At 42.9% G+C, this 27,793-nt stretch overlaps 1 protein-coding gene across 2 annotated transcripts in view; it reads left to right on the plus strand.

Annotated features, from left to right (window-relative positions):
- LOC130198165 (receptor-type tyrosine-protein phosphatase mu-like) overlaps window positions 1-22,245 on the plus strand; it is a 143,340-nt gene extending 121,095 nt beyond the window's left edge. The window contains exons 23-34 of one of the 2 annotated variants that reach the window (XM_056421281.1): window positions 750-786; window positions 7,429-7,526; window positions 9,740-9,856; window positions 10,851-11,005; window positions 11,578-11,713; window positions 13,612-13,761; window positions 14,154-14,327; window positions 15,850-15,981; window positions 18,279-18,404; window positions 19,778-19,941; window positions 20,162-20,297; window positions 21,340-22,245. In XM_056421281.1, coding sequence (XP_056277256.1) covers window positions 750-786; window positions 7,429-7,526; window positions 9,740-9,856; window positions 10,851-11,005; window positions 11,578-11,713; window positions 13,612-13,761; window positions 14,154-14,327; window positions 15,850-15,981; window positions 18,279-18,404; window positions 19,778-19,941; window positions 20,162-20,297; window positions 21,340-21,393 — 1,479 coding nt within the window. In that variant the 3' untranslated portion in view covers window positions 21,394-22,245. The remainder of the gene's footprint in view (window positions 1-749; window positions 787-7,428; window positions 7,527-9,739; window positions 9,857-10,850; window positions 11,006-11,577; window positions 11,714-13,611; window positions 13,762-14,153; window positions 14,328-15,849; window positions 15,982-18,278; window positions 18,405-19,777; window positions 19,942-20,161; window positions 20,298-21,339) is intronic. The other variant, XM_056421282.1, reaches the window with a different exon arrangement.
- The last annotated feature ends 5,548 nt before the right edge of the window (window positions 22,246-27,793 follow it).

Genomic DNA, 27,793 nt, shown 5'->3' on the forward strand with positions numbered 1-27,793 from the left:
TGTGTCTCTCTCCCTTCATTGGAGGAGCGTTAATCACAGTCCAAGTTAAATTGAATATGAGTGAGATAAGCAGAGCAGCAGGGGTTGTGGTGGTGGTGTTGGGGGGAGGAGGGGGGTGGGGGGGGGACAGACAATCAAGAGGAGGCAGGGCCGGGGAAGAGCCTTTAAGTCCTAATGTTTTGTTTCCTGCCTCATATCTCTGGAGAGAAGACAAGGAATTGGACAAATAAAACTTGAAGGGATTAGAGTAATCCGTGAAAGCAGTGGCCTATTGTGAAGATCAGTGCTGTTGGTTGTATCTCGGGGATTATCAACACGTTGGCTGCTCACTCCAGAGGTGTGCTGCATGTGTAATTTGTGGTGGAGTGTTGATGCATCTTGCATCCAGCAGCATCCGTCACCAGCTCTCAGTCGTGCATTTAGCCCACTCGGTCAGATATCGAACCAGAAGAAGTAAATGAGTGTACAGGAGCCGACAGCTGGCAGCCAGTGCTCATTGTTTCATGAAAGCGGCACGCACATTTGTCAAACGATTCCTCTGGAGCAACACTGAAGCCATTTTTTGCTCCGGAAAACGGGACGTCTGAAACCGTTAACTGGGATGTGTGTACATATTTTCTGATCCTTGGTGTGTGTTTGCATGCAAAGGTCAACAGAGTTTTCCTAGAGAGACGGCTCCATGACAGCTGCTCCTCTACGAGTAGAAAGCCAGTAAAGTGACTCTCCTCCCTCTTTGTGTCTGATTTCAGGGCTACCATAGGCCAAATCACTACATCGCCACTCAAGGTAAGAACACTTTCTAAAAAATTGCGAGGCACTCTGGGTTGGAATGGGCGGTGAGAATCTAAGGCGGTGTTGTTTGTTTGTGGGGATGAATGTGTGCAGGTGTTCAGGAATATCTCTCCGAACATCCCCATAGTTGTTGACATACGCTCTTGCAAACTCCTCTTTGATGCTAAGTCAAGTGTGTGTTCAGGGAATCTGGTACTGCTCAGTGCACACACACGCGCGCACACACACACACGTGCCGACACACACTTACGGACCTCTGAGCAAGCAGAACAGCACGCTTTCTCTCGCTGTCTCTTCCCTCTTTCCTTCCATGGGTGGTGTGGGAGCCATTAATCAGACCGTCTGGGAGAAAGCTGAATACATAAATGGATTATCTGACATGTACAGGCACATTTTGTCACTGTGTTAATCTGCCCGGCAGATTCGCAGGGCGAGGAGCACTTACCATGACCCCAGAGGTTAAGTCTGATTGATGGTTAATTGTTATGAATTCTGCGTCAAGAGCCTCACTTCCACAGCACGGGGCTGCGTGCATGGGGATTTTGCATACCACTTTGGAGAAAGAGAAGAGGAAGAAGAGAAACCAGTGGAGGGAAGGGAACAAAAAAAATGAAAGAGGCGGTTTTGCGAAGAGGCCTTAATGGATTCACAATCTGCTTTGGCGGAGCTGGGAGTTGCATAATTACCTGTTTATTAGTGCATTGCCTTCGCTTCCTCAGTGTCTCAATTAAAACAACCCTCTATTTGCTCTTACTTCAGAAAGAGATGGCATACCAATCAGGCAGCGGCCACTCGGTCTGTGCGTCCACCTGTATGCACAGCACCTCGTTTATACTGACCACGAGGCAAACACTCAAAACCAAGACGCCCGTCAAGTGCCAACTGCGGGGTTTACAATAACAAGCCAGTAACGGGCACTTCGGATTCTTTCAGATGGATGGTTAAGACTTCTATAATTGTCATTAAAAACATTCCACGTATCATTTAAAAATATACATATGGAGATCAACAGTCGAAGAAGCCCCCTCTCCAAGATGAAAAGCTTGAGAAGCCAAACGTGTCTCCATTCAAATTAATTAGCCCCTCATCGGGGATCTTCTCATTGAGCTTGCATAATAAGTCCTCACTTTGCAACAAGAGTATCGCAAGCACTGTGTAGAGCCTTCTACGACAATAAAGGGGAGGTGCTGGTGTGTGTGTGTGTGTGTGTGGAAACATCTGTATTCCCTGGGAGAGCAGGCCCTTTTATAATTCATCATCAGCTCCGGCAGACTGACAGGAAGGAAGGCTCAGTCTGCTGACACTGAGGCAAAAAGCAGCCCGAGATGATAGGAAGCCAGACACAGACGTGTCTCTTCCAGTCAGACAAACTGCATACTGTGGCAACTGAGAAGAGCACCTGGGCATTGGCACAGTTGCTGAAAATGAGTTAGCGGTCTCTCCCCCCCCAGGAAAGTTTGTCAGTGAGTGACACTTCCACTCAGGTCCACTGGGACCAGCGGCAGCTCGGAAAATGATGATACCCGCAACAGTGCTGGATAAGCTCGAGAAATCGCTGTCATAAATTGGTTGTGTGGGTGTTTGAGGAGGTGCTTAATATGGCAGACGTGTGGGATAGCGTTGTCCCCGTTCTCTTATGCTATAAAGTACAATGACACTCATTAGTTGGGGGTTTATTGATGAGTCCCTTTGCTCTGTCAAGGTGACAACTGCAGGTAGAACAGCTGTCATTCCATAAAAGCCTCATCACCCAAGCTGCGCTCCTCATTATGTAGGTCATCCTCTCATCCAGGGCCTTTCTGCTGCAGCAATACAGCAACTGACTCTCGGAAATTCACAGGCGCCAACTGCGGCTCACCGACTTAACAGAGTGAGCATATGCATCGACCCTCCCAGTTCGCCGCCCTGCCTCTGTCCATTTATATGTCCTGCGGATCGTTTAAATAGCGATCAGACATGAGCTTCCTCCTGGTGGAGACTGTGAATTACACCGATGCCGGGCTGCAAACGGCTCCGATAAGTCCTTGCTTTCCTGCTGGTGATGCGAAAAAATATTCATAACGCGGGAAAGGGTTCAATTTCATCAAACTTCCCCCCTCTGGTCTCCTCTGCTCCTCCCTACCCTCCTTCACAAGCACCAAATGTCACCGGCGGCGCAAAAGTTTTATTATTTACAGGTTAACATCTCAAAGCGCAACGGGGGTGGGGGGGGGTGGGAGAGAGAGAGGAAGGGAGGGAGAGAGAGAGAGGGAGGGAGGGAGGGAGAGAGAGAGAGAAAGGGGGGGGAGAGAGAGAGGGAGGGAGAGCAAATCAATGATAAGTGAGTGTACATCCTGCCAAAGTTTGCTGCATGTAATATTAATGGGCAAGAGGGGAATGCATCTGTGTTTGTCTGAGTGTGAGTAAGTGTGTGTGTGTGTGTGTGTGTGTCTGCGCGCACGTTGATCGGGAGTTTTGCGGCATACCTGGCTGGGGGATTTCTGCAGCTGTCACGCTCCTCGTATCTGAGGAGGAACTGAGGAACACGGCGTCGGCTGCAGCGGCAGCATTGGCTCTCTGACAGCTGGAGGAACCGGTGTTCTTCCTCTGTGAAGTGTCTCCTCCAAACTTCTCCAACTATAGATTCTCGAGAGCGGAGAGCTCTCGAAACAATTATTCTCCCAACCTGTGGATAAAACCTTTACGAAAGCAAAGCATTCCCTCAGCGACGTGTTTGTTTGAGCCATCTTTAAATAATATCAGTACATCTGCACATGTCAAAGTCACACACTTTGTTTGCCCTCATGTCCGCAATTCGAGGTTTCGCAATGCCTTCACAACATTGTGTTACTTTATTTTCCCAAACAGATTTTAAAATCTTTTTCAAGGATGATTGATAGAACCACAATATATTGAGTGTCCTATGTGATTTTCACTAAGATGCTTGAATCTCTCCACTACTGAGATATGATTCATCAGGAGCCATATTCATTATCTTACGACTGTCACCAAGTCGAGAGCTGCCCAGCGTCTCATCCTCACCTATTTTCTGTCTCTTCATCTATATGAAACATAAATTGGCCGGCTGAAGCTTGGCAGGAGCCTCCCATTGGATGATTTACCAGATAATGCCAAGTGTTATTGTGTTACTGAAGTCCTACACACCAGCTGTCATGCTTCTCAGTCTCCCTCTCCCAAACTTCTCGGCAGTGTGTATCCTCCCTCGGGGACGAGTGTAGGAGGCAGCAGAGTGGGTGGCTCAATCAGGTTGGCTAGTTATTGGAGAGACTGGAAGTGACTGGAATTGGAGATTGAGGTCCTAAAGTTACAATCGAGACGATTCTTGCAGAGGAAATGTGGCGATACAAATGGAAGCTGTTGAGGAGCTTTGTTCCAAATGTCGAGATATCCAATTGGGATGGAAATAAGTCGGCAGAAGTTCAATTCTCAATTTTACAAAATTGCAGCTATTATACCGTGCACAATGTTCTTGTTTTCCAAAGGGTGAACGTGAACAGGCTCGCAGCAGAGACCTGATGTGGAGATGATGGTTCTCCTTTTCAATCATTTATCTTTTTTTCGGCAGAAAGTCTCATAAATTTCATTGCTCAGTTTGTGAAAAATGGAAGTGATTTAAACTCTGTCTCATGAGGCTGTGCTCGAGTCCAGTCAGAGGGGAGAGACTCAAGAACCGCTTAGGTTCCACGGAGAGTAAATCAAACATGGCTTGATCAATCAAGTCATTAAAATGGTGATGCCACTTTGGTGATGCCCTGAAGAGGTTGGTGCAGAAAATATAAACCAATAAAGACCCCAAACTCCACAATGCAAGGGATGCGAGTGCTGCTGCAACTTGTGTCTCATAGCTTCTCTTGTTACAATTACAAATGGTTTATATGTAATAAAACCTTCATTTATTTATGGGCCATATTGCCTTAATTTGATAGTTGGATTGTTTCGAGATACAGAATGAGGAGAGAAAGCGAGAGGGAAGGAAAGACAATAAATGTCCACAGAGGCAGATTACTCATCGCGCGTTTCCTTGACTTCTTCTCTTGCATGCCACTGCCTGTTTTTGAACAGGTTTCAAGGGCTTGAAGGTTATTGAATGTCCTTACCACATGGATGAGAAGAAAGAACCACTGTAAAAGTGTGTCTCTGTGCCATGTGTTAGACTGTGCCTCTGTGTGTGTCTGCATAATCTGTCATGTCTCCAGGTAATTTGGCCCAACGCAGGAGAATGCACAACTGCAGAGATTTGCATTCACTAATTAATTTGTCAGAAGTCTTTTTTTCCCCACTTGCTGCTTGCTTGATTAAAACTAATATTAATAATTTTAATTAACCAGAATAATAATTAAAATCCTATCAATCCACAATTATTGCTCAGTGAAGTTTTAAATATTGGAGGCAGTCAATGGTTCGCTGCTCATTTATTTTGATGTTCACCAGACACGTTCGGGTCTGGTTCAGTGGAAAGGTTGCCGTTGAATAGATGAGGTGTAGCGGTAATTACTCTGAGCTTTGCCACACACACACACACACACACACACACACACACACACACACACACACACACACACACACACACACACACACACACACACACACACACACACACACACATACACACATGCTTTAGCCTCATCTTCAAATGTGTGATTTATTTCTACTCTCTTGTTTTCATCTTTATTTAAGCCCTTTGCTGTCGAGTAAGCACTTTGCTAAAATCTGTAGAAGGAAGCACTATAAATAAATTTGGTTTGACATGTTGTTCAATGCTCGATCCGAGGAGTGAAATGGAGGGGAAATGCTCTATAAACTGCATTGTTGCTGTCGCGCTGTAATACCTCCAAATCCCCTGAGTACAGCATATTGTGTGCAGGTTGTTCTGAGTCTGTCTGCCTGTGAAGACGTATGTGCTATTGCATGAGGTTATGATCAAAACATGTGTGAATAAAACTAACAATGTGTGTGTTTAAAGTAGTAAAGAGTAGTGCATTGAACTAAGCAAGATGTTACTCATTAGAAAAGTGTGTCCACATACTAAAAATGCTAATATTTTTCTAATTTGGTTCGATATTTTGGCCACAACCTTTAGTTCATCTTTAGAAATCTTAATATTTCAGCGTACAGGAACATCTTTAGCAATAGTTTGATTAAAACTATGTGACTTTGGGTACGGCCTAGAAAGGAATAAGGTTTTCTTAAGTTCCTTTCCCTATGGGCTAAAAAAACAACAACACCTACGAACATCTGGTGTTTGTCTTTAGTTTGAAAAATTATATTCAGCAACTATCCCACTGTCACGGTGTCACTGACGGTGAATGTGATAAACCACAGAGAGTCAGTGGGTAAGGAGTCTAATGTAAAAGCGTGATGCTCAGTGGCGGCTGGTGAATTTTTTTGGGGGGGTGGCGCAGTTGGGCGACGCGGTTTAAATAGCACTCAACAATGAGAAGAAAGAGGTTTTGAGTAGAATATTGTACAAAACAAAGCTTTATTTCAAGAACACAGCGTGCTCAACACTGTCCAATAACAACTATCAACACACTGTAACTTTGGGCATGAGAGGTTCAGAGCAGAATGCCTTAAGAAACATTGGGTTGGATTTCAGAGATTTACAAAATAAGAGTTTCACCCTCACATGAAAGAGGTTCAGAGCAGAATAGAGTCAGAAAGAGATCACATGTTACATTGGGTGACAGAGTAGACCCACTACTGTAAAGGAAAGTAGCCCTCCTCTCTTTAAAGTGGGCAAACTTCTCAATAACTCTGGTTAAAGTCAATCATGTCTGTGACGAGCCTGTTTCCATTATTCTTGAGGGAATGTGTCTGTTTTTCAGAACTTCTTCATTGTGTTTTTGATGCCAGTTCGGTCTCCTTCTGCTGCTCTGCAGACAGGGTTAGCTTCATGCTGTTAGCTCGTTAGCTCCATGCTCTTTGCTAGATAACTGCGGCAAGATTTGTGCTTCTTACATTTGTCTGAAGCTCTTTAGATCCCTCACCCCATTGTAGTCCAGAGAGTTTCAGTCCCAGGACTTTGGAATAACAGACAGGGGAAACTAAACAGCGCATTACTCACTGAGCTCCAGCTAACCAGCTCCGTTAGCAACCTGCTCCCGTAGCTCCGTGGAGCTCTCTAGCTGAGGGAACGATACCGGTCTCTCATTTGCCGAATAGTCCAGTCACGTGAAATAAGAAACGATGTCATTGGCCAGGGCGCACATTTTTGTGCCCCAAGATTCACGTTTCATCCGCCAATGAGAAGCCGTCCTTGCCGAAACGACCGTGAAATGTTTGCTCGCTGCGGCGCACACACGTTGGGCCGGAGCCCCGAAAATGGGGAGGGGCTTCTCTCCGTGAGGATGAGTGGCGATATATTATTTTTGTCACATTTAACTTAAGTGGTTGTTGACAGGGGCTTACGGTCTCCCACACACATTTAGCGCGTCAACACGGTATATTTACTATTTAAATGATTTGGTATATAATGTTTTTTGACAGGATATATTATATTTTTTTCTTCTTCTTTTTTTTTTCATCTCAAAATTTTAAGAGGGGCGGCGCCCTAGCGCCCTCTATGGACGCACCGCCACTGGTGATGCTGCATGCCAGTCACTAAATACTCATTCCCTCTCTCTCTCGCCCTCTAAGGCCCCATGCAGGAGACGGTCTTCGACTTCTGGAAGATGGTCTGGCAGGAGAACACGGCAGCAATCGTCATGGTGACCAACCTGGTGGAAGTGGGCAGGGTGAGTATTAATTAGATGTTAGCTCTAACCGCATATCTGAAATAAGAGTACCTTGCCCCCAGTCGACTGACAGCCTGATTGTATCTCAAGGCAAACGGAGCCATCTTTTTTTAGTGCCTTTGTGTGATTCGACATCAGTGCCCGTGTGTGTGCGTGTGTGTGTGTGTGTGTCTTAGTGAGGCATGGGTCTCGCTGCCAGCTCTTTTTCAATCTATCTGATCATTGAGATGTGAGAAGAAACTGATTGATGGCCTTCATTACCAGGGAGGCATGGAGGCATGGAGTGCTCTTCCATCTGATTGGCTCTATAAGAGGAGATTATGCTTCGCTGTTGCCGCCAGCTCCTCTTAATGTTGTCCTTATTGGATTAAAGGCGACTGGTATTGAGTGGTGAGGATAGTTCATAATGTTTAAACTAATAGTAGATCCTTGACTTTTTCTGTTCACTCTAGCATGTGGTCTGCCTCAAAAAAAAAAGAAAGAAGAAGCGAATTCAGTCCTAATTTGTTCCACTTAAGTCGCACTGAAGTTCCTCCCGATTAGGTTACAATCAAGAGAAAATGGAGGTCTTAAAGTACAGTGTAATACTTTGACTGCCGGGGGATTTTCTCCATGAATTTCAAGCAGGTTCACACTGACAGCCCCTTAAACACAGGCACACCTTGATTTCGCTGATGTGCATTTTTAGTGGGGCTTAAACGTAGCCGGGCTGATAATGATTCATGGGCCCATCTCTAGGTACCTCATTAGGCCGTTCCTCTCCAGTAGCTGAGCCCAGCCCGCCCCGCCCCACACCTTCTCCACACCTGCTTAGCTGCGGTGGCGGCCCCGATGGGCCCGGCCCCCAAACCGTCTGTTATATGATCCTTGTCCAATGGCGGGCGGTAGGCACAGTTGGTCACAGTGACGGCGGCTCCTCAGAGGGCCCCATAAAACCACGACGCCGTATCGCAGTGGGCCATCTGCTCGGCACAGTTGCTGAGGAACTCTGGGAAATCTTGGCACACGCAGCCTCTGTGTCCCGCTGGTTTCACACACAGAGGCGGCGCTCGGCATGCTTTGATGTATGAGAGATTTGGTTTGGAAGGTAGTGTGTGATGATGAGGTGATGCTACGCAGTGCTTCTTTTCCAATACACTTTGTCCATGTGAGGGAATGAGTTCAAGTGCCGCGCGCACACACAGTCACGCCGTCATAAGTGTGCCCACGGAAAAGAACATCCGTGTGTATGCCAGCATTAATTGAGCCCAAAGGCTAATTCTACCAAAACCAGGCATCTGATTCGGAGTGATCTAATAAAGTAATGGCTTTTGCCTAATTTAATCTGGCTGGAAGCGGACGGTGGATTTGTGATTGTCATCGGGGGATTAGTCATCAGGGGTGTCGGGGAGAGGGGACCTGAACGTCCTCCTCGGTCTGTGTCACTCCACCAACTCGAAAAATCTCATTTCATTCCTAATCAGCGCAAAGACTCCAGAAATGAAAATTGAATCTAGTTGTGGCGGATGTCACATTTATCCCTCATCACAAATTATCATTCTCTGATACCCCTCCATGATCTCAATCTTTTTCACCAGCCTTACTCCCCGAGTATCTTCAGTTTAATTGAACAGGGGAGTTGGGGGGTGCGGGTGCGGGAGGGTGTAATATTTCCAGTGGGGTGTTTTAGGTTTCTGTTGGGAAATCTGTTTTAAACAACTGAGGGTTTATTATGTCATATCATTATTGGATTGTTATTATATCTCCCTCATCCAATTGTAGGACAATATAGTTTTTTATGTTTTGTCCTATTTCTCCGCTCCGGTAGTCAAAAACTTAAGGTGGACAAATCCTCCTCGGCATCAGTTCAGCTGTGATCCAGATCCTACGGTCTACCTTTAGAGTCATTCTTACTTTATCGATGTGAGAATGAAAAAGCAATAATGTGAGAAAGAGCTCTCCATCATTACAAAAGATTCCCATTTACAGCAGATCCTTGACCAGGGGTTGAAACTAATACAAAGCAAATCTCATTTTGACTTCAACGAAATTAAATATCAGGTAGCAGAAAATGTGGGATGACAATTATCTTTATCGGGCGGGAAAAACCCATGCCCTGCAATTTTGAGTGTGCAGTGAAATACAGCATTACGTGTATGAAAATGTGAATACAATGTAATTAGCATAACCTATTGGGTGAGTGTGGTTATAAGACATGCTTTTGTCCCTCTCAGGTAAAGTGCTGTAAATACTGGCCTGATGACACTGAAATCTACAGAGACATCAAGGTGACGCTGATAGAGACCGAGCTGCTGTCGGAGTACGTCATCAGGACCTTTGCTGTAGAGAAGGTACAATTATGAATATCTATTGTACACTAAGAGATTTGAAAAAAACGTTCAGACTTGTGCTCGGTACTCAACCTCAACCTTTGGCTATTGAACATTTTTTTGAAGAAGTTATGGGTTATGTGCTTTTCTTAGAATCACCTTTTAAAAGTGTCTTTACTCCTCTGACTTGATTATTCAATTCAATTCAGTTTATTTGTAGAGCCCATTTTCACAAATTACCAATTTGTCTCAGAGTGCTTTACAATCAATGCCGTGTAAGGTCTCCTCGTTCATTGCCAAAGGAGTCCTTTATTACAACAAGTTAGCAAGGTTGTAGCATATGACTTGTGCTGCCAAATGGGTTGTCCAATGCTCTTTTGAAATTACTCAAGTTTGCAACAACCAGCATAATCCTTCACAATAAACTGCAGCCCCCGTCCCTGCTTTTTTAAGGTTTTTAAAACATTTTTTAAATTTGGATTGCTTGGTAGGCAGCGATGCATGGAGCTCCCAACCTCCACGCCCCAGATGTCACTGAAGTTTCCCCATTGAGACCCTCTCTCACCATTATATTCCTGCCTTTTAACTTTCAAAATCTATTAATTCATGTTTGAAAAACAAACGTTAGAATCGGATATAATTATTAAAGTGTGACTCCTTATAATCCAAAGCAACAGGCAATGAGTCCACCTATAAAACATGGACTCCAAAAACATTGCAAAAGGTTTCCGTTTATATGTTAAACTCCAAGGTGTCCAGATTATGGGTGTAACATGTAATCCCATACGACAGGCGGTAAAGAAATAAAGCGGCCTTGGACATCCTGTTTGCTCTTGAATAATCAAACTTCACTCAACCCCTCCTCCACTTTTCCCAGGAAGCGTGTGTTTGCATTCAATACAACTCTGTATTTGCTTTAGAAGGAGCCCTCACACCATCTCCTCTGTCTACTCAGCTCGTCCTCTCCGTCTTCTGCTGCGCGTTGTGTGTTTAACATGATGACTCTGTTCCTCAGAGAGGGGCTCATGAGATCCGGGAGATCCGACAGTTTCACTTCACGGGGTGGCCGGACCACGGGGTGCCCTATCACGCCACGGGCCTGCTTGGGTTTATCAGGAGAGTCAAGTCCAAGACTCTGACCAATGCTGGGCCCATGGTGGTTCACTGCAGGTTGGTCCTACTCTGCCTCACCAGTCAGTGTCTTCTCTGTCCTTCCAGGGAGTTCATTGTATTCTCCACGGTTTTTATTTACTCAGACGTTCTTACTAATCTAGCATTACTATGCAGTTGGAGCGCACAAGAAATATTATTCTACTTGATGTCATACTTAGTATGAATAGTTAGTTGGTCGTCTCAGTAAACTGACTTAGCCACCATAGACAAGTGCTCACACCAGATCAAGTCAGGCTGTAGTTGTAAAACATCTTAGTGTGTTGGGTTTTTTATTTGTAAGAGAAAGAATACGTCATTTCGCCTTTCATATGTTGCATATGTAATTTACTATATTCAGATACCACTAGAGATATGTTTGAAATTGATTTTATTTTGTTGAATCAACCTTTTAAAATATGTCTACGAAAGCAAAACAAAAAAGCAAAAAATACAGTTTACCCCCAAATTATTTTACATGTTTTAATGATGCTACATCTATCTATGTGTCCAACTCCTCTGGATAAAACTCCTGCATAAAAACTGCTTTCTATTGCACCCCTGAGGTTAATAATCTGTGTGTTCCCCCACAGTGCCGGGGCGGGACGGACCGGCTGCTTCATCGTCATCGACATCATGCTGGACATGGCGGAGAGAGAGGGGGTGGTGGACATTTATAACTGCGTGAGGGAGCTGCGCTCCCGGAGGGTCAACATGGTCCAGACTGAGGTACGCTAGCTCCGGTCCCACAGCGGCCCCAGAGGAGCAGGGCCCGCCCACAGAGGCTCACGAGTAACAGGAAGAGTGAGGATGCAGAGAGACAGGCTGTGGATTAACTAGTATCCGTGAGCATAAGCCCCACTTCCCTGGTGCCCCAGAACAAATGCTCACATTTCATAGCAAAAAACAGAACTTTTTTATTATTATATTGGGGGAAATTAATCATTTCCTGACTTTTATTAGTCACTTTTAATACATGATAAGAGATCTTGTCTGTAAAGATTTTTTTTGTGCCATTTTGCCAGTGACTGATGATGCCCATTATCTTTTAAAATGCAGCGTAATTAGTTTTCATTTTTCAAGTGCCAGTTCAAGTGTCGCATTTCTCAAACAATAGGAATATATTTCACTCTGCGACTAAACTATCCACACTATAATTGACCTCTATGTGACAGCTGTAGCACAAGTGCTCTTCAGCGCTCGTTTAAACCTGCTTGAAATATTCGATAAATTGTGTTCATATTTACAGCAGATGTATTTATGGCTACTTTACATTTGTATGATCATTTCACACAAAGACATTTATTGAAGTGCACACCCGAACTATTTCCCAGGATGCTAAGCACAAGTGCTTGGAAATACATGCTCTAATAAAAGGTTTTAGAAGCTTGTAACTGAAAGCATTTAGCTCATAATGATGGCAGAAAGCTTGCCTGGCTCGTCCTGCGTCTCTTTGCCAGTGAGGGCTACCAAAGGACTTTCCTGAACACCAGCCATCTGGAGGTGTCCATAGTCTCATTGGATGCATCATTTCACCGTAATTCCCTTTAAATCACGGGCGTCATTGGACTTAATGGGCAAATGTTTCATCGTTGACATCCGAATTGGGATTTGAGTAGCTGGAGACCAAATGTTGTTCACCCTGAGTCACTCACCTCAAATTCGGTGACCTTCAAAGTGTGTGTATGTGTGTATTTTCCCTCGCAGGTGTTCAGGCTCGTTGGCACGGCTCCTCAGCCTGCGGCCAGACACTAACTCTCCAACCTGGTTTAATCTGTTCGCGGAAATGCAAAGCCTTGTTGTTGTTTATAGTTTATGAGCTCAGATAGGATCTATCAATCTGTGGATTCTGGTCTGAGCGCCGTGTTGCCGCCGACCCGCTGACCCAGCCCAAGCTAGTCAAACTCTCCGGTCAACTGACTCTCTGCACTAGGACTCGACAAATGGCAACACATGTTTCTCTGTAAATCTGTAAATCAGTGACCCCTGTTCATGTGTGCGGATTTTTGTCCGAAGTGACAAGGAAGTGTCAGCTGAAAATGTCACTTCAGAATAGATTTGCGTCAAGCCTCAAGCTGTGTCACCATGTCGACTGCTTGACTGACTGATGTGAGGACGAGGAGATGCGCAGTGTTTTTCTACTTTTGCTCTGCATGAAGTTCAGGACAGCACGGGTTGTTTTTAGTCTTAAAGACGTCGGTGTGGTTCCTGCCTCCTTCATGCTTTGTTCGTGGAGATGAAGTTTCAACTTAACTAAGAGGTTTGAGAGGGTCATGAAAAACCTGAAAAGTAACGAAATTTAAGAATACACTTTCTGCCAGGCCTCTAAATATTTCAATGTTTTTATTGTCAGTTAAATCATCTGTGTACCAAAAAAATATGCTAAATTATGTAATGTAACCTTTGAAGACAGACAATGACAAATATTAGTCACAGAAACTGCCTCTGGGGTAAAGAATAATCATGGGAAGGTCGGGTAAAGGTCATTGAATTATTCTAGCCAAAATGCAGTGGCACACTCACTCATGCATTTCTGCCTTTAGTAAAAAGAAAATCATATTTTGTTGGTTGTCATGAGGTCTAGAAGTCTGATAGATCTGCAATGAGGATGCTGTTTTCTTTTGCAGGAGCAGTATGTCTTCATCCATGATGCCATCTTGGAGGCGTGTCTCTGTGGCGACACCACTATTCCTGCCAGTCAGCTCCGCTCCGTCTACTACGACATGAACCGCTTGGACCCGCAGACCAACTCCAGCCCCATTAAAGAGGAGTTTAGGGTGAGGAGATTTAAACACAATAAGGAACTGTTTGCAAATCCCTAATCAAGCATTCATTCGAGTGCAGGATACGTTGAAAACAACAGTAAACATGTTTTCTCTTGATGAGTGGCGCGGCCCCCCTCTACGCCAATCAGTTGCAAATATATCACCTTGCTTTAATCTATAATGGTAGCACCCCTCCTTGGACCAATCAGTGTTATATGGGATGCATCGCCCCCCTACGTTTCATCACAGTCACATCAGGGGAGTAAGAGCTATCGTTAATGTAACTGATTAAAGAATTGCATTGTTAATTACCATATCGGGAGATAATTAGCAACCTCAAGACGCAAGTGCCTACCTTCCAGCGTTGGCGTGACGGTACGTATTTCTGCTTTAACCCCCGACAGACTCTGAACATGGTGACTCCCACGCTGCGAGTGGAGGACTGCAGCATCGCCCTGCTGCCCCGGAACCACGAGAAGAACCGCTGCATGGACGTCCTTCCTCCAGACCGCTGCCTCCCCTTCCTGATCACCATCGACGGGGAGAGCTCCAACTATATCAACGCTGCGCTCATGGATGTAAGAGTCGAACGCTGGCGAGAACATGTCACGCTTTGAGAATAGTCACCTCACAGGGTCCCTTAAAGGAGCCATCCAGCGTTATTGGAATTCTTGCTAATTGAATTCCTGGGATGTTTAAAGTGGTAAATTAACAATGAGTCACAAGGCGGGTAATTACGGCCGCCTCTCTCTGCGTGAGCTGAAACTTCCCCACATGTTGCTTTTCTTGTCTAATCAGTAGAGTCAAAGCAGGTATTTTCACTTTGAAAGTTAATGGAAAACATTATGGTCTATTAGGGAAACTGTGTGGTGGCGTTGGTGTTTAATACAAAGGACTTTGCATTTGTGCGATTATTATGTGAATTGAAAAATATATTCAAGTGTCAGGTCTCTCTAACTAATAATTTTTTTTTTTTTGCACTTTTACCAGTTGAGTTAAGGTTCACAGTTGTGTAATGCAAGGTTAACGTAGTTGTAACAAGGTTGTAATCGCATCACGTGATCTTCATCAGATAAAAAAGTTGTCATAAAATTGGAGATGTTGACATTTCCTTTTTCTCAAAACCCATCAAAGACTTCTTGTACTGTTTGGGTTTTAAAGTTCAAGATTAACATTTGTTTTTTACATTGTAAATGGCCGAATTGAGAAACAATCTCAATACAAATGTCAATTCCATTATGAACAACAAATTCCACCTGCTGATAATAATCACTTGACATGGTCAAATGGCTAATGAATAGACATTTTTTTTGTCAACTTGAAATGACAAATGACTTTAATTGAAAGAAAACTCTTTAAATGCATTTAGCTGTGCTATGATCTAAAAAAATTATCCAATAAAAAAGTCAGGACTTTGTGTCCGACTCTTTCCAATGAAAGTCGTGAGCAGCGCTAGCTCCAGAAGTCCTCACATCGAGCAAGAATGTCGGCAACACTGGCAAACATAAATAACGGACATGGATAAGGTTTGTACTCAGAACAGTTTATCCAGCAGCTTGTGGAAGATTCCTTTCTTTTGTCTTTTGTTATTGTTTTGAAGAACATCAACAACCCCAGATTCAATTTTCGAAATTGAGGCTGACTTGGACTCAAATCAAAAGCTGTGTACAATAACTAAAATGCACTACAGGAAAATACAGAATATACCTGAAATGCAATGTATAGCAATTTTCAAGTGTTAAATGTATTCGGGGTAGACCTAACAAAGAACACCTTGACAAAGCTTGTGTCCATTGATGGACTTTTTGGCTCTTGCCTCGATTGAGAAGGCGACCTTTCAGGAACAGGATCCTCTCCCTCACGACTGGGCCAGCCAGAAACCACATTAAAAGTGCAGCGGCCTAATATAATCTCCACAGACATGGAATCTCCATTAAAACAGCACTCAGTGGGAGGCAGGTCAAAAGATGGAGGTCATTTTAAAATGGTTATTGGTTTATTCTTGGTAAATTGTCAGCTTACGTGTTATATAATATGCATAAGGTGTATATAGCAACAGTGTTTCAAATCTTTCTTTCTATTTTTCTTGCTCTCCTCCAGAGTTACAAGCAGCCCTCTGCATTCATAGTGACCCAGCACCCGTTACCAAACACAGTGAAGGACTTCTGGAGATTGGTTCTGGATTACCACTGCACATCCATAGTGATGCTCAACGACGTGGACCCGGCCCAGGTAAACCCGACCTGATATGCGAGTGCGTAAACGCACATATACATTACACAAAATAATCCTTCGGAGATATTGCAAGCAGCACGCCGACAAACAGACGAAGCGGAAGCTTTATGTATCTAATAAAGTCAAACAACAGGACAGCGTGGGAACTGGATCAGGGAGATATTGCTTTTTTTGTTTGTCTTCTTTCGGTATGAAAAAAACATGAATGCATCTCTGCTGGCAAACACATGCAATATATGTTTGAAATGAGGTGGATGCCGTGGAGTGGATGAGGACTTGCCATGAAAGTGTGGGTAGATGTAGAGACCGGCCTGTGGAAGAGCCTATCCGGATTTCTCAGCCCGCGGCTCTGTCATAACACCCACGGATCAAAGCCTGAAGCCAGGCTTGCTCTCCCCATCCAAATTCCCTTCCCTAGGTGACTGACTGGCTGGATAGAAAGGGCCTTTCATTCAATATTCTCACTGTAGCCAGCCAGCCAGCAAAGGAACAGCACAGGTGAGAAGGGAGGGAAGGGGGTTAGGCGTTGATGGAGACGAGGGAGGTGGAGGTTTACCATCTTCTCCATCAGCGTCTTTGTTTTTGCATCCCTTGAATTTGTCAAGTTTTTGACAGGCTCTCAAAGGAGGTTAGAAAGCGGCGCTCCCGCTGCCACACAGACTGTGAATGTGTTTGTGCTTTTCTTCTGTGTTCGATGGTCTGTTATTTGCATTCCTCTCAGGTACTGTTGTTCATAACTCTGCGTGTAAGCTGCTCTGTCCATCTGTGCGTGTTCACTTCCACTTGTCTGATTAAGTGCTGTGAGGCCAGCGGTGAGCGCTGCAGGGGTCTTCGCCGGGCTCGCTCTCCTGAGGGGCGTCTGGAGGGGAGATTATTAAGCGCTCGTGATGCTGTCCCAGGGTTTTATATCTTCTTCTGCTCCCGGACCAGTCAATAACTATCAATTATTTTTGTATCCTTCATCGATCTATTGATTGCTTTTTTAACTGATTTACCAATACTATAGTTGAAACTGTTTGAAAATAGTGGGGAAAACACATCAGAGTTACCCAAAGCCCAAGGTGACATCTTCAAATGGGGTTTAATTAAGAAATGTATTGCAATCGGTTAGCTGTAACATTTGAACGCCATGGTTTACGACCGAGTGTGTGAGTAATTGTTTGCAAACTGAGCAGTCTAAAAGTAATGTACCTGGTTACAATAGATGGTCTACTCTAATGCATAAACAGTTGAAATAATAAACTAAAATAATGGATACACCTTTTAACCCTTGTGTTGCCTTCGGGTCATTTTGACCCGAATCAATATTACACCCTCCCCCCGCCTATGGGTCATTTTGACCCGATTCAATGTTTCACCCTCCTGTTACCTTTATATTTACTAACATATTTTACCCTTTGGGTTCAATTTGACGCCAGCAATTAAAACCTCCAGAAAATTATTAGAATTAATATTGTTTTCCAAGTTTAAGTGTGAGGCACTTTATGTTTGTTTGTTGACTACCGAAAGAACACCGACATTAAACATTGAATGGGGTCAAATTAATCCGAAGGCGGGGGGAGGGTGTAATATTGATTCGGGTCAAAATGACCCGAAGGCAACACAAGGGTAGCTAATGGATAAATGTTGATTGAGCTAATAGTAATAAATCAATTGATGAAATAGATTAAATTAAACTGTTAATAAATTATCTTCAATAACCAATTACTTTAATTATCAATCAACCACTATTTAATAAGTGTCTTCTTCTTTTGATTAGCTTGTTATTCTGCACAAAGCAGATTCTCAGGTCTTCTCTCTAAAATGGCTTTTTGCCGGCATGCACACGTGTGTGTGTGTGTGTGTGTGTGTGTGTGTGTGTGTGTGTGTGTGTGTGTGTAGGTGTGTGTGTGTGTGTGTAACACTAGTCTAAAATTTCGTGGAATATCTTTCAAATTTCTTGAACAAATTATGTTTTGACTTTCGACTTTCTGTGAAGAAGCAGTTTATCATATTGCAAAAAGAAAACACTTTGAATTGAATTAATGAACCTTTGCTTTCTCTACCTCTGGTTTCTCATTGTTCAAGTCCTAAAACTTTGTGCTCTCACAGAAACCTCTTCAGCAAGTGTGTGTGAGGAGTTGAAATCAATGGCACTGGCTTTAGTTGGAATAGTTTGGACTCCGAAACTAATGAATCATCTTCCATGTTTGTCTCTCTCTCCCTGTGTATGTGTATGTGCATGTGTGTGTGTGTGTGTGTGTGTGTGTGTGTGTGTGTGTGTGTGTGTGTGTCTACGTGCCTATTTTGTTTAGTTGTGCCCACAGTACTGGCCAGAAAACGGAGTCCACCGCCACGGAGCCATCCAGGTGGAGTTTGTCTCCGCCGACTTGGAGGAGGACATCATCAGCCGAATATTCCGGATTTACAATGCAGCACGGGTACGGTGACACGTGAGGGTGACGATTCAAACTGAAAGTCATTTGTTTTCGGGGGCGAACACTATAATTGTGTGATCATGTGGTGTTCCTGCTCTGTGCTGGCCATTTATTTTTTGTAACTTTTACAACTAGTTTATCTTCTCCGTGGTTATCATCGCAACAGCAAATGTATTCTGTGGCTGCACACCTCACACGTCCCACTCACGCGCCGGCCTGTCCATTCAAGCTGTGCAGTGGCAGAGTCGGTCTGTTTTTTAACTATGCCGCCGCACAAGTGATTGGACTGAGGTGCGATCGCCTCGAGTCACACGTCTCTTTGACAGCATGAGACATTTTTCACACGTAGTTCAAAAAGGTAGACGCTGAACTCCCTGATTGCTCCTTCAACTGACACCCTTTGGGTAGAACATGAATCTACCCCAAAGGGGCAGTCCATCCGAATTATATCAATATCTAAGCATGTAAATAATTTCAGTTTTATCAGTCTAGGTTTTTTAAGATTTCCTTTCCCACCACAATTCAAAGCAAAATACACAACCTTTAATTTCAGAAACAATCTCCTTGTTACACTTAGACTTTTATTTAAAGGATTTCTATCCAGTATTTCACAAGAAAAATAAATCATCCAGTGACCACTCAGGTTGATGTGGCTGTGAACGTTTTTATTGTAAGTACTTTGTAATAAAGAAATATTCCCAAGTACGCTGATTATGGAAAGACGAGTACAATTTCGTATTTCAAATATATGAGCGCCACAAACCAAAGACGTTTATCTCACAACTTTCTCAAGTATGAACATGCATTGGTCGATACCTCTACAGGTAATAGGTCTGTCTGTGTATTTGTTTGTGTGGGGGAAGTGACCTTTTCACCTTCACCGTATATCCCTGCGCAGTAAGGGTCCTGAGCTGCATCATCGTCACCTGCAGTCACCTGCGTAAGCTCCTTACCCTCACAGTCTGCCCACAGTTGTCAACAATCAGTCCTCATGTCGGCGTGTTGTAACTCCGTGTGGACGGCAGAGGCACCACCGCCGTGTTAAGTGGAATACAATCTAATCACACATGATCTCTGACAAGTGTTATTGATCGATATGTCTGAGTGTGATTTAGAGTGTCTGTAGCTCTTAACTATCTGTCTCCAGGTGAGACTGAGCTCATCTATCAACATATCTATCTGCGCATTCATCTCTTCAGTGACTCCTCGTGCCCAGATCCATCTCTTGCCCTACTTGCCCCCCATGAAGGCTTAGCTTTAGCTACATCTGTACAGTCTGGTTGCATTGTTGCCCAGCAGTGATTAACCCCCTCCTCCCGTCCCTACTGTGTGAGTGTGTGTTAACCTGTGATAACCAGTGTGTCCTTCCCCTCCAGCCTCAGGACGGCTACCGGATGGTGCAGCAGTTCCAGTTCCTGGGCTGGCCCATGTACAGAGACACGCCCATGTCCAAGCGCTCCTTCCTCAAGCTAATTCGACAGGTGGACAAGTGGCAGGAAGAGTACGACGGAGGCGAGGGACGCACCGTGGTCCACTGTCTGTAAGTGTTCACTGTCCTGGGTGCAGAGGGAAGTTGTCAGCGATGCCATTAAAGATGAAACAGCTCCACCTACTGACTAAAGAGTAGCACTGCATCAAAACACCTATGACAACCCTCATCCCTCAATCAGCTGTATTGTCAAATCCTTACCTTTCTGTTGTAAACAAAATTTCAATTTTATTAAATGTGTCAATGCATGTCTTGTTTTGTATGACTGTAGGAATGGAGGCGGCCGAAGTGGGACATTCTGTGCCATCAGCATTGTGTGCGAGATGCTTCAACACCAGCGCTCTGTGGATGTTTTCCACGCTGTCAAAACACTAAGGAACAATAAACCCAACATGGTGGACCTACTGGTGAGGGGCAGCAGCACTTTGTCAGACTAGTTTGAGTTATTATAAGCTCCGACAGAACCTGATGCTTTTTAAAGGTGATGCTCCAGCAATTTATATTGCTTCAATAAAGTTGGGGGAAGAAAAAAGGCCCTGGTAAATTCTTCTCTAGAAGCTCTGCGTCACTGATTTCTAATGCTTTCTGTCATTTCACAGCTCATCGGTTTTTCAGTCATATCATTGATCTTTATTTCCAAAGTTGGTGGATCGCCCCTTTAAAAGTCCTTAAATTGTACCTGCATTGAGATAGTTTACATCTGAAACATTTAATGATCACAGTAGATGATTCAATTAATGGAAATATATAAATAAATATATTTCTTGTGGGACTTATTACAATTGTGTCCAACACTTGTGTGGCTTTGATTCGCTTCAGACTATTTAAATGATTCATAAATAAAGAAATGTTGTGGCCCAGAAATTACAGTGAAAATATAATTAAAAGCTACGTTTATAAATAAATCCAAATATTTAGTCAGTGATTTAGTTTTTTGTTCTGATCTGTTTAATTCAATGTCTCAATTATCAAACTGGAAACTGACCCTTATTCGGGCTACATAACCTCTGCTTTACTCATAGTGTTAGCTTTACACGTGTGTGTGTGTGTGTGTGTGTGTGTGTGTGTGTACACATATATGAATACATTAGCACTATTTGATTAAGCACAATATCTGAGATGAAGGGCCTCCTGCTCTGTTATCTGATAAGGGCCCTGGCTTGTCAAAATATAGCTTTAAACTCCATTTCAGATGATATCTATGTTTACACGGTGCATATTCATAAATGAATAAGTACAGTTAAATAATTTACACAGAGGGTGTATTGGGGAGGAGGCGAGATTAAAGCAGCAAGTGTACTCCGTCAGAACTGCTTGCCTCAAAGTCAAATAGCTTCGGACCCTAATAGGGGCCTGGATGCTCCTGTGTTATCCTCTGGGCCCTCTAGCAGGTTGATCTGGCCTTGTACGCCTCGCTAATGTTGTTGTTTGTTTCCTCTTGTCTCATAGGACCAGTACAAGTTTTGCTATGAAGTGGCACTGGAGTACTTGAACTCTGGGTAACTCGCGACTGAACCCACCAGAGACTTAAAGTTCGGGACATTACAGAAGGCTGCAGCTCCTCACATGTGTGCATTGTGCCTAGTGTGTGTGTGTGTGTGTGTGTCACCGACTCGACAGGAGAGAGGTATGCACATAACCAGACATGCAGCTCTTTGACCAGCTCTCTTCTTCTCGATGGGGAAATGTACAGAGTTTCCAGTGTTTGTCATTGCCGGCTAAGGACGCCAGCAGGAGCACAATGAGGGTATTTTTTTCTTCTCCTCTGCTGTGAGTCTCCTTCTCTCTGGACCCTTCTTTCTCTCTGCCTCTTTCTCTCTCGACCGCCTGTAGTCCCGTGGTTGTTGCCTTGATTCTCATTGGACGATGAGCATTAAATATTCTCCAGTTTTCCGTGGAATGCGATACTGTACATAGCGCTAACGTGTTCATTTTATTCTCTCTGATTTCATTTCTATTTGTCATTATTATAAGTCATTAAAAGCAGGAGCTCAAAGCCTAAATGTTACTAAATGTCCTGTAAATTTCTGACTTCTAGATGATTATTGCTTAAAGCTGTATGTTGGGGACAGCTGGCTCAGTCTACATCTGCTTACCTTATTTCCTGTACATGGATCCAAAGCTTTATTTGCTCTTCCATTTGAATTCTTGTTGTGCATATTGTACATAATTCTGTAGATTATTTATTCACAGTATGTACTTTGTTTGTGACTCGCAGTAAGTGACAATCATATGTTTTATAGGTTTGGTTTATTGACTGTATTGTGTGCTTTTTGTGTTGTCACTTGTGTGACAGATCAATTCCACTGTAAAGAAAAAAGATATTATATAAATGTATCTACAATATAAACATTAGATTGTGTGTTTCTGCCTTGTGAGTGGAGCTGGAAAAGATGACATTAGGGGGACATCTGTTGGAGAGATGAGGAATAACACAGTCACTTCCATGTTTGCCACTTTTAAGAGTGCCACAGTATTGATCCATTTTCATGTCTTCAGTTATAATGTTATGCTACATGAATGATGGCTTTCCTGCAAGTTGGTGAATGGATATAGTTTAGTTTTGAAGCAATTTTTTTTCATGACATTTTTAAATGTGATGCCTAACAGTCAGAAAACAAAACCACGACAAACAGGTAAACCATGCTGACTCAACGTTTAGTGAGAGGAGCCAATGTAGCATTGTGATCACGAGTATTTTGGTAAAATATGTTTTGTTACTGCCAGTTTGCAGCTTTGTCAACATCTAAGAACAAACTGTATAGATCTATAATATGGAATATTTTCTGTTTATATTTTTATAAACAGTGTTTAGGACTGAGGAGGATAGCAGAAAATGAATATAGTATTCACAACCATTTTTTCATTATAGTATCAGAACCTGAAACTAATAGTTGGGTTTACGTCACTTTATAACAAGCCGTTTATGAAGCGAGTCCTTTGCATGTTGCACCGCCATGTTTCTACAACAGACGAAACCGACTGAACACCGGCTTTCAAAAGAGCTTTTCTGGTTTTTCTCCGTTACCTGGAAGCCGCTGTAGTTCTCCAACACGCTTTAAGTGCTGAGCAGAGAGATATTCAGTTGGTTGTAATCAATCTGCAACGATACTCCAATGTCTCAGAATCAATGGGGTCATAAAATGGGTTTTTGGTTAGATGCCTTTAATAAGTTATTTGTTTACCACAAGCGTACGGCATTGTGTCTTACAAAATATGTTTGCTAACAAGTGGCAAAATGAGTCTACAAAACCTCACCACGCCTACCAGAGCGCCTTCACAGCCTCATTACTGACGCCACCGTGGAGGAGCTTGTTCATAGCCCACCGTTACTTTGTTACTTCTGCCGATTGCTTTCACGCTTCAGAAATCATGAAAGTGGTTTTAATAATTTGTTTAAAGATTATGTTGCTGAACAAAATGTAAGTACCTCATATGTTTTGTTTGCCAGAGTTTATTTTTCTGGAATCATCCCAAATGGATATATCCCACTGGCTTTTTGTGGAGGGAGCCAGTGCTAAGTTCTGGTGATAGCCTACAGAAATACCTCATATTTGCAGGACTCTAAACTGTACACATGCACAGCATCCTACCACTGTACAACAAATAGGCACAAATCCTATTATAAACGTACTTAATGCTAACTGTTTGAGGGTAATCATATTGCATGATTTAAATGTTGGAGAGGTGGTTATTTAACACTTTGGTGATGTCTTGAGTCTAATTGGTGGTGTATTGGAAGACATCATACTGTAAAGTTGCTCCCTGTATTTATTTATTTTTAAACAAAATCCAGGAGGATTAACCTTGAATAAATATATCTTTAGTGCTTTTCATACGGACCATCTGCACACAGTTCTCAAAAGGTTCTTTAATAAAAAGAGCACGTTTTACAGTGTTACCTGTGCGGTGACTTTGAGAAGTTGGAATCAAAGGCAACACGTCAAGATTCTTACAAATGATTCAAAAAATAAAAAACACACCAAGCTTTTAGTTTTTATCCTTTAACTGCTGGAAAGAAGCCTTGAGTTTGTTTTACGAATAGACAAAGGGTGACCTCTAAAAAGCTTGTCAAGGACTTGCAGCACAGTAACAAAAACTTCAATTATACACAGATGGTTGTCTCGCAAAAGTGGCTCCTGAAGTTTACCTGTAAATGTACAGAAAGTCTGACTGTTTTGTTAGAAGTCGATTCATCAATCGATTTGTTAATTTGATTCCTATGTCAGTTACAGCATGTGTATGTTGTGAGTATGTTCTTCATTCCCACTGGAAGAGGACTGATATTACACAAATATGTTTGTGTACTAAATTAACTAGTTTTGTGCACTTTTGACAAAGAATTTTCCTACAATGTATTGCATGAAGTATATTTTAAAAAGTAATTAATTGTTGATTATTGGTTAGAAAAAGCTCCTAGAACACCTCAAAAAAAATCAATGTTTATTTTATTTATGTTTACGAAAACTTATTGGTCCACGTTGTGGATCCTTTCCGGTAGAAATGGTTCAGAACATCCAGTTCCTTTATACCAACTGTAAAAACATTATGAGAGAAAAATATGTTACAGTTTGTCTGTCACGTCTCAGCCATTGTTTCTCGGGCTCTTTGTGGCATCTGATTCATGAGGGTGTGTCTCCCTCTGCTGGCCTCCCTCAGTACCTTTCCTGTACTTTCTCCCAGAATAACTTCTGTACTGCAACATTTCACCTTAATCACGTGACCGTGTGTGTCCAAAATCGTTTTCAGTGGTACCGTGTTCCGGTTTTACAACTGAGTATAGTGCATGTAATATTATGTATACACACATTTTAATTGTACATGGCGTTCCCTGTTGGGAAGGTTGCAAGGTCTACATCTACATCAAGGTTAAACGTAATTATACTCGAGCTGCAACAGGACACGTCTGACCACACGCTGCAACACGCTTGAAGCGTGTAACCACAATAGGTCAGTGTAAACATGCTTTTCAGTTTGGTATTATGCTACTCTTGAAGTAATATATATATATGGTGGGGGTAGAATCACCAGATGTAAAGAAAACAGAAAGCAGAAGAAAAACAATCACCAGCAGGGACAATGAGGAAAGTCCAAAGCATCCCGAATCACTCCAGCTGGTCATTCAGGAAGGGCACTGATATTATTTATAGATGTGAGAAGCACACTTTCAGCTTAACATCTCTGATATACACACATGTACATACATAAATACATGGTGAATTATTCTTACATTAGGTTGTTCAGCTGTAGTAAGACGGCATTGAAGGCCTAGGTCGAAAATGCACGGCCCGCCACTGAGTAATACACATATAGACTTGGAAATATGATTTGATACGGTTTTGGTTTTAATTGAGCCTATTATTGTGCAAACACCGTAGCCTACATCTCTTTGCAAATCTGCTGGTAATAATCCCAGGATTAAAGCCTTAGACTTGGCAATATTTGTTTATTTGGTTATTTATATTTGGAATATTTGGTTCAAAGCGATCCATTTCTTTTAAATATATATATATATACAGTATATGTGTGTGTGTGTGTGTGTGTGTGTGTGTGTGTGTGTGTGTGTGTGTGTGTGTGTGTGTGTGTGTGTGTGTGTGTGTGTGTGTGTGTGTGTGTGGCTTTTGCTGGCACTTAATACACTGGCTTTGCAGATACAGTCTGCAACAGTGCCTTGAGGAATTTCTGAAAGTATGAATCATTGGCGCATCTTCATGGAAGCTGGACGTCTCATCTTTTCCCCTCACAAACTCGGTCAGAGCCACGCAGGCGCAGTGGCACCGGGGATGGTTTCATATTTCATTGCCGCGCTGCTGGTGAATACTTTCTCTGTGCACACAAGGAGCCCAGGGAGCCGATGAGTCGGAGCAGGGAGGGTGTGGGGAGGTGGAGGAGTCTGGGGCCTGCTGCTATCGAGGCGTGACGTGAGTGGAGCTACTGGGAGTGGGAGAGTCCACACCAGATGTTCACTCGGCTCTGCAGGAACTGCGTGTGGATGCCCGCCGCTTCCGGTCGCTACGTATCCTCCATAGTTTATTATTTAACAACGGCATGACGTCAGTGACGTGGCGCAGCGTCTCAACGCTGATAGGCGAATGAGGCGAGTTTTTCGCGTCGCGTCATCGTGTGATTCGCGCTGCTCCGTCCCTTGTGTTGCGTTGAGATTTTGAGACAGTAAATTATATGGACAATTACAAATATGCATTTAATAATAAATATGAATGAAGAAGTGCAATGGTACAATCCTTTCTGCAGTCGCTCCTTCCGGGAACAATTTCCCCCGCTGTACATCACTGAGAGCTTTTATGTGTACACTCTCAAGATGCTCTGTGGCGTCACAGTAGGCAACTTTTCATCAGGTAAAATTGATGTGACAGAATCAATGACACATGATATCACAGAAGCCATTTCAATATTTAACTCGGCAAACAATGTGTGACATCAATGAATGTTGGACCCCTCCTGCAAGAATGTCTGCTCTTTGCAAGAGCAATATAAGGGAGGAGGGAAAAGAATAAGAAAAAAATGTAATATGAGAGTTAATGATATGCACAATTAAACATATAGCGAGAGCCCTCAGTAGGAAAAAAGAGGAAATAATTAGAACAAAAATAATGAGAGTTAAACATATCGTAAGAGCCCAAAGAAAGAAAAAAAGAAGAGTTAGTTATATGCACAATTAAACACATTTGAAAAAAATATACATTAATTAAGTAATGCCATTAAAGCTGCAAGCAGCGATGTACAGACACCAGCACCTGGTCTGCAATCATCGGGCATCGCTTTTTTCCTGCATGGAGTAATGCTGCACGTTCTGCTTTGCAAATAGTCCACTTCCTGTATCCATTGTAAGGTGGTAGACACTAGACAACACGCGTCAACATGTTTTATACTGCTGTGCAAGTGGAGACAACATCATGTAAATGTCATCTACATCAGATGCTATTTGTCACATAACACTGACTTCCGGTTGCCAACAGGTGGCGCTGTGACTGACTGAAAATGGACTTGTGACAAAATGCGTTCTACAATTCTGTTTAAAAAGCTCAGTCACAATGTGTGATACAAGTCTCCAGTATCCAGTCGTATGCTCAGGACCTCCTAAACACAGATGTATTTAACATCTTTGAAAATCAGACATGAACTCATTGGACAAGACTCCGCATGCACACTGCATGAGAGGATTTTATGGAGGTGCTGTGTATATATATATTGTTTGATCCAATTGTGCTTAATTCAACAATGTACGCTGCATTTTTAAGTGTTGTAATGTGAATCAGATTTGTACGTGAAATGTTAAACCCTCAAGTTAAATGTTGTACACTGTCAACATATTCTTTAGGCAATTCCATATCCTGGAAGCCCTATTACGTGTTTGACATTGAATATCCAGAGGAGGCAGCCACATCCCTGGAATGTATCCAGAGGTAAGCACTTATTTATTATTGATATTCTTCACTCGGGATATGAATAAGTACTAGAGTTTTTAAGTAAACACTTACTTGAATGAGTAAAATACTACTCACATTTTGCAACTGATTTTGCATATATGAGACGGAGAAGAGAAACTTTCAATATCCATCACTTGATTGAATTCAGCAGTTCCTCCTGAATTCACAGCGAAACACTGCAGCCTGCCTGAGGGCAGCTGGGCCCGCCTCTTCTCTTTGGTGGGATGCAATGAGGCAGCGCAGCTGTAATCGGAACTATCATTGAAATGCAAATGCAAGACACTCAAGTCAACCACGGAGAGACTCAAAACAACTATAAAGAACACAAATTGACCACAAAGAGATTCAAAATAACCACAAAGAGATGCAAATGCAAAATGACCACAAAGACCGCGGAGACTCAAAACGACCATAAAGAGGGGGAAACCAAATCAATACTTGTGTCTTTATTCCAC

The sequence above is a fragment of the Pseudoliparis swirei genome, chromosome 8 (assembly GCF_029220125.1).
Source record: "Pseudoliparis swirei isolate HS2019 ecotype Mariana Trench chromosome 8, NWPU_hadal_v1, whole genome shotgun sequence".
NCBI classification, from domain to species: Eukaryota; Metazoa; Chordata; class Actinopteri; order Perciformes; family Liparidae; genus Pseudoliparis; species Pseudoliparis swirei.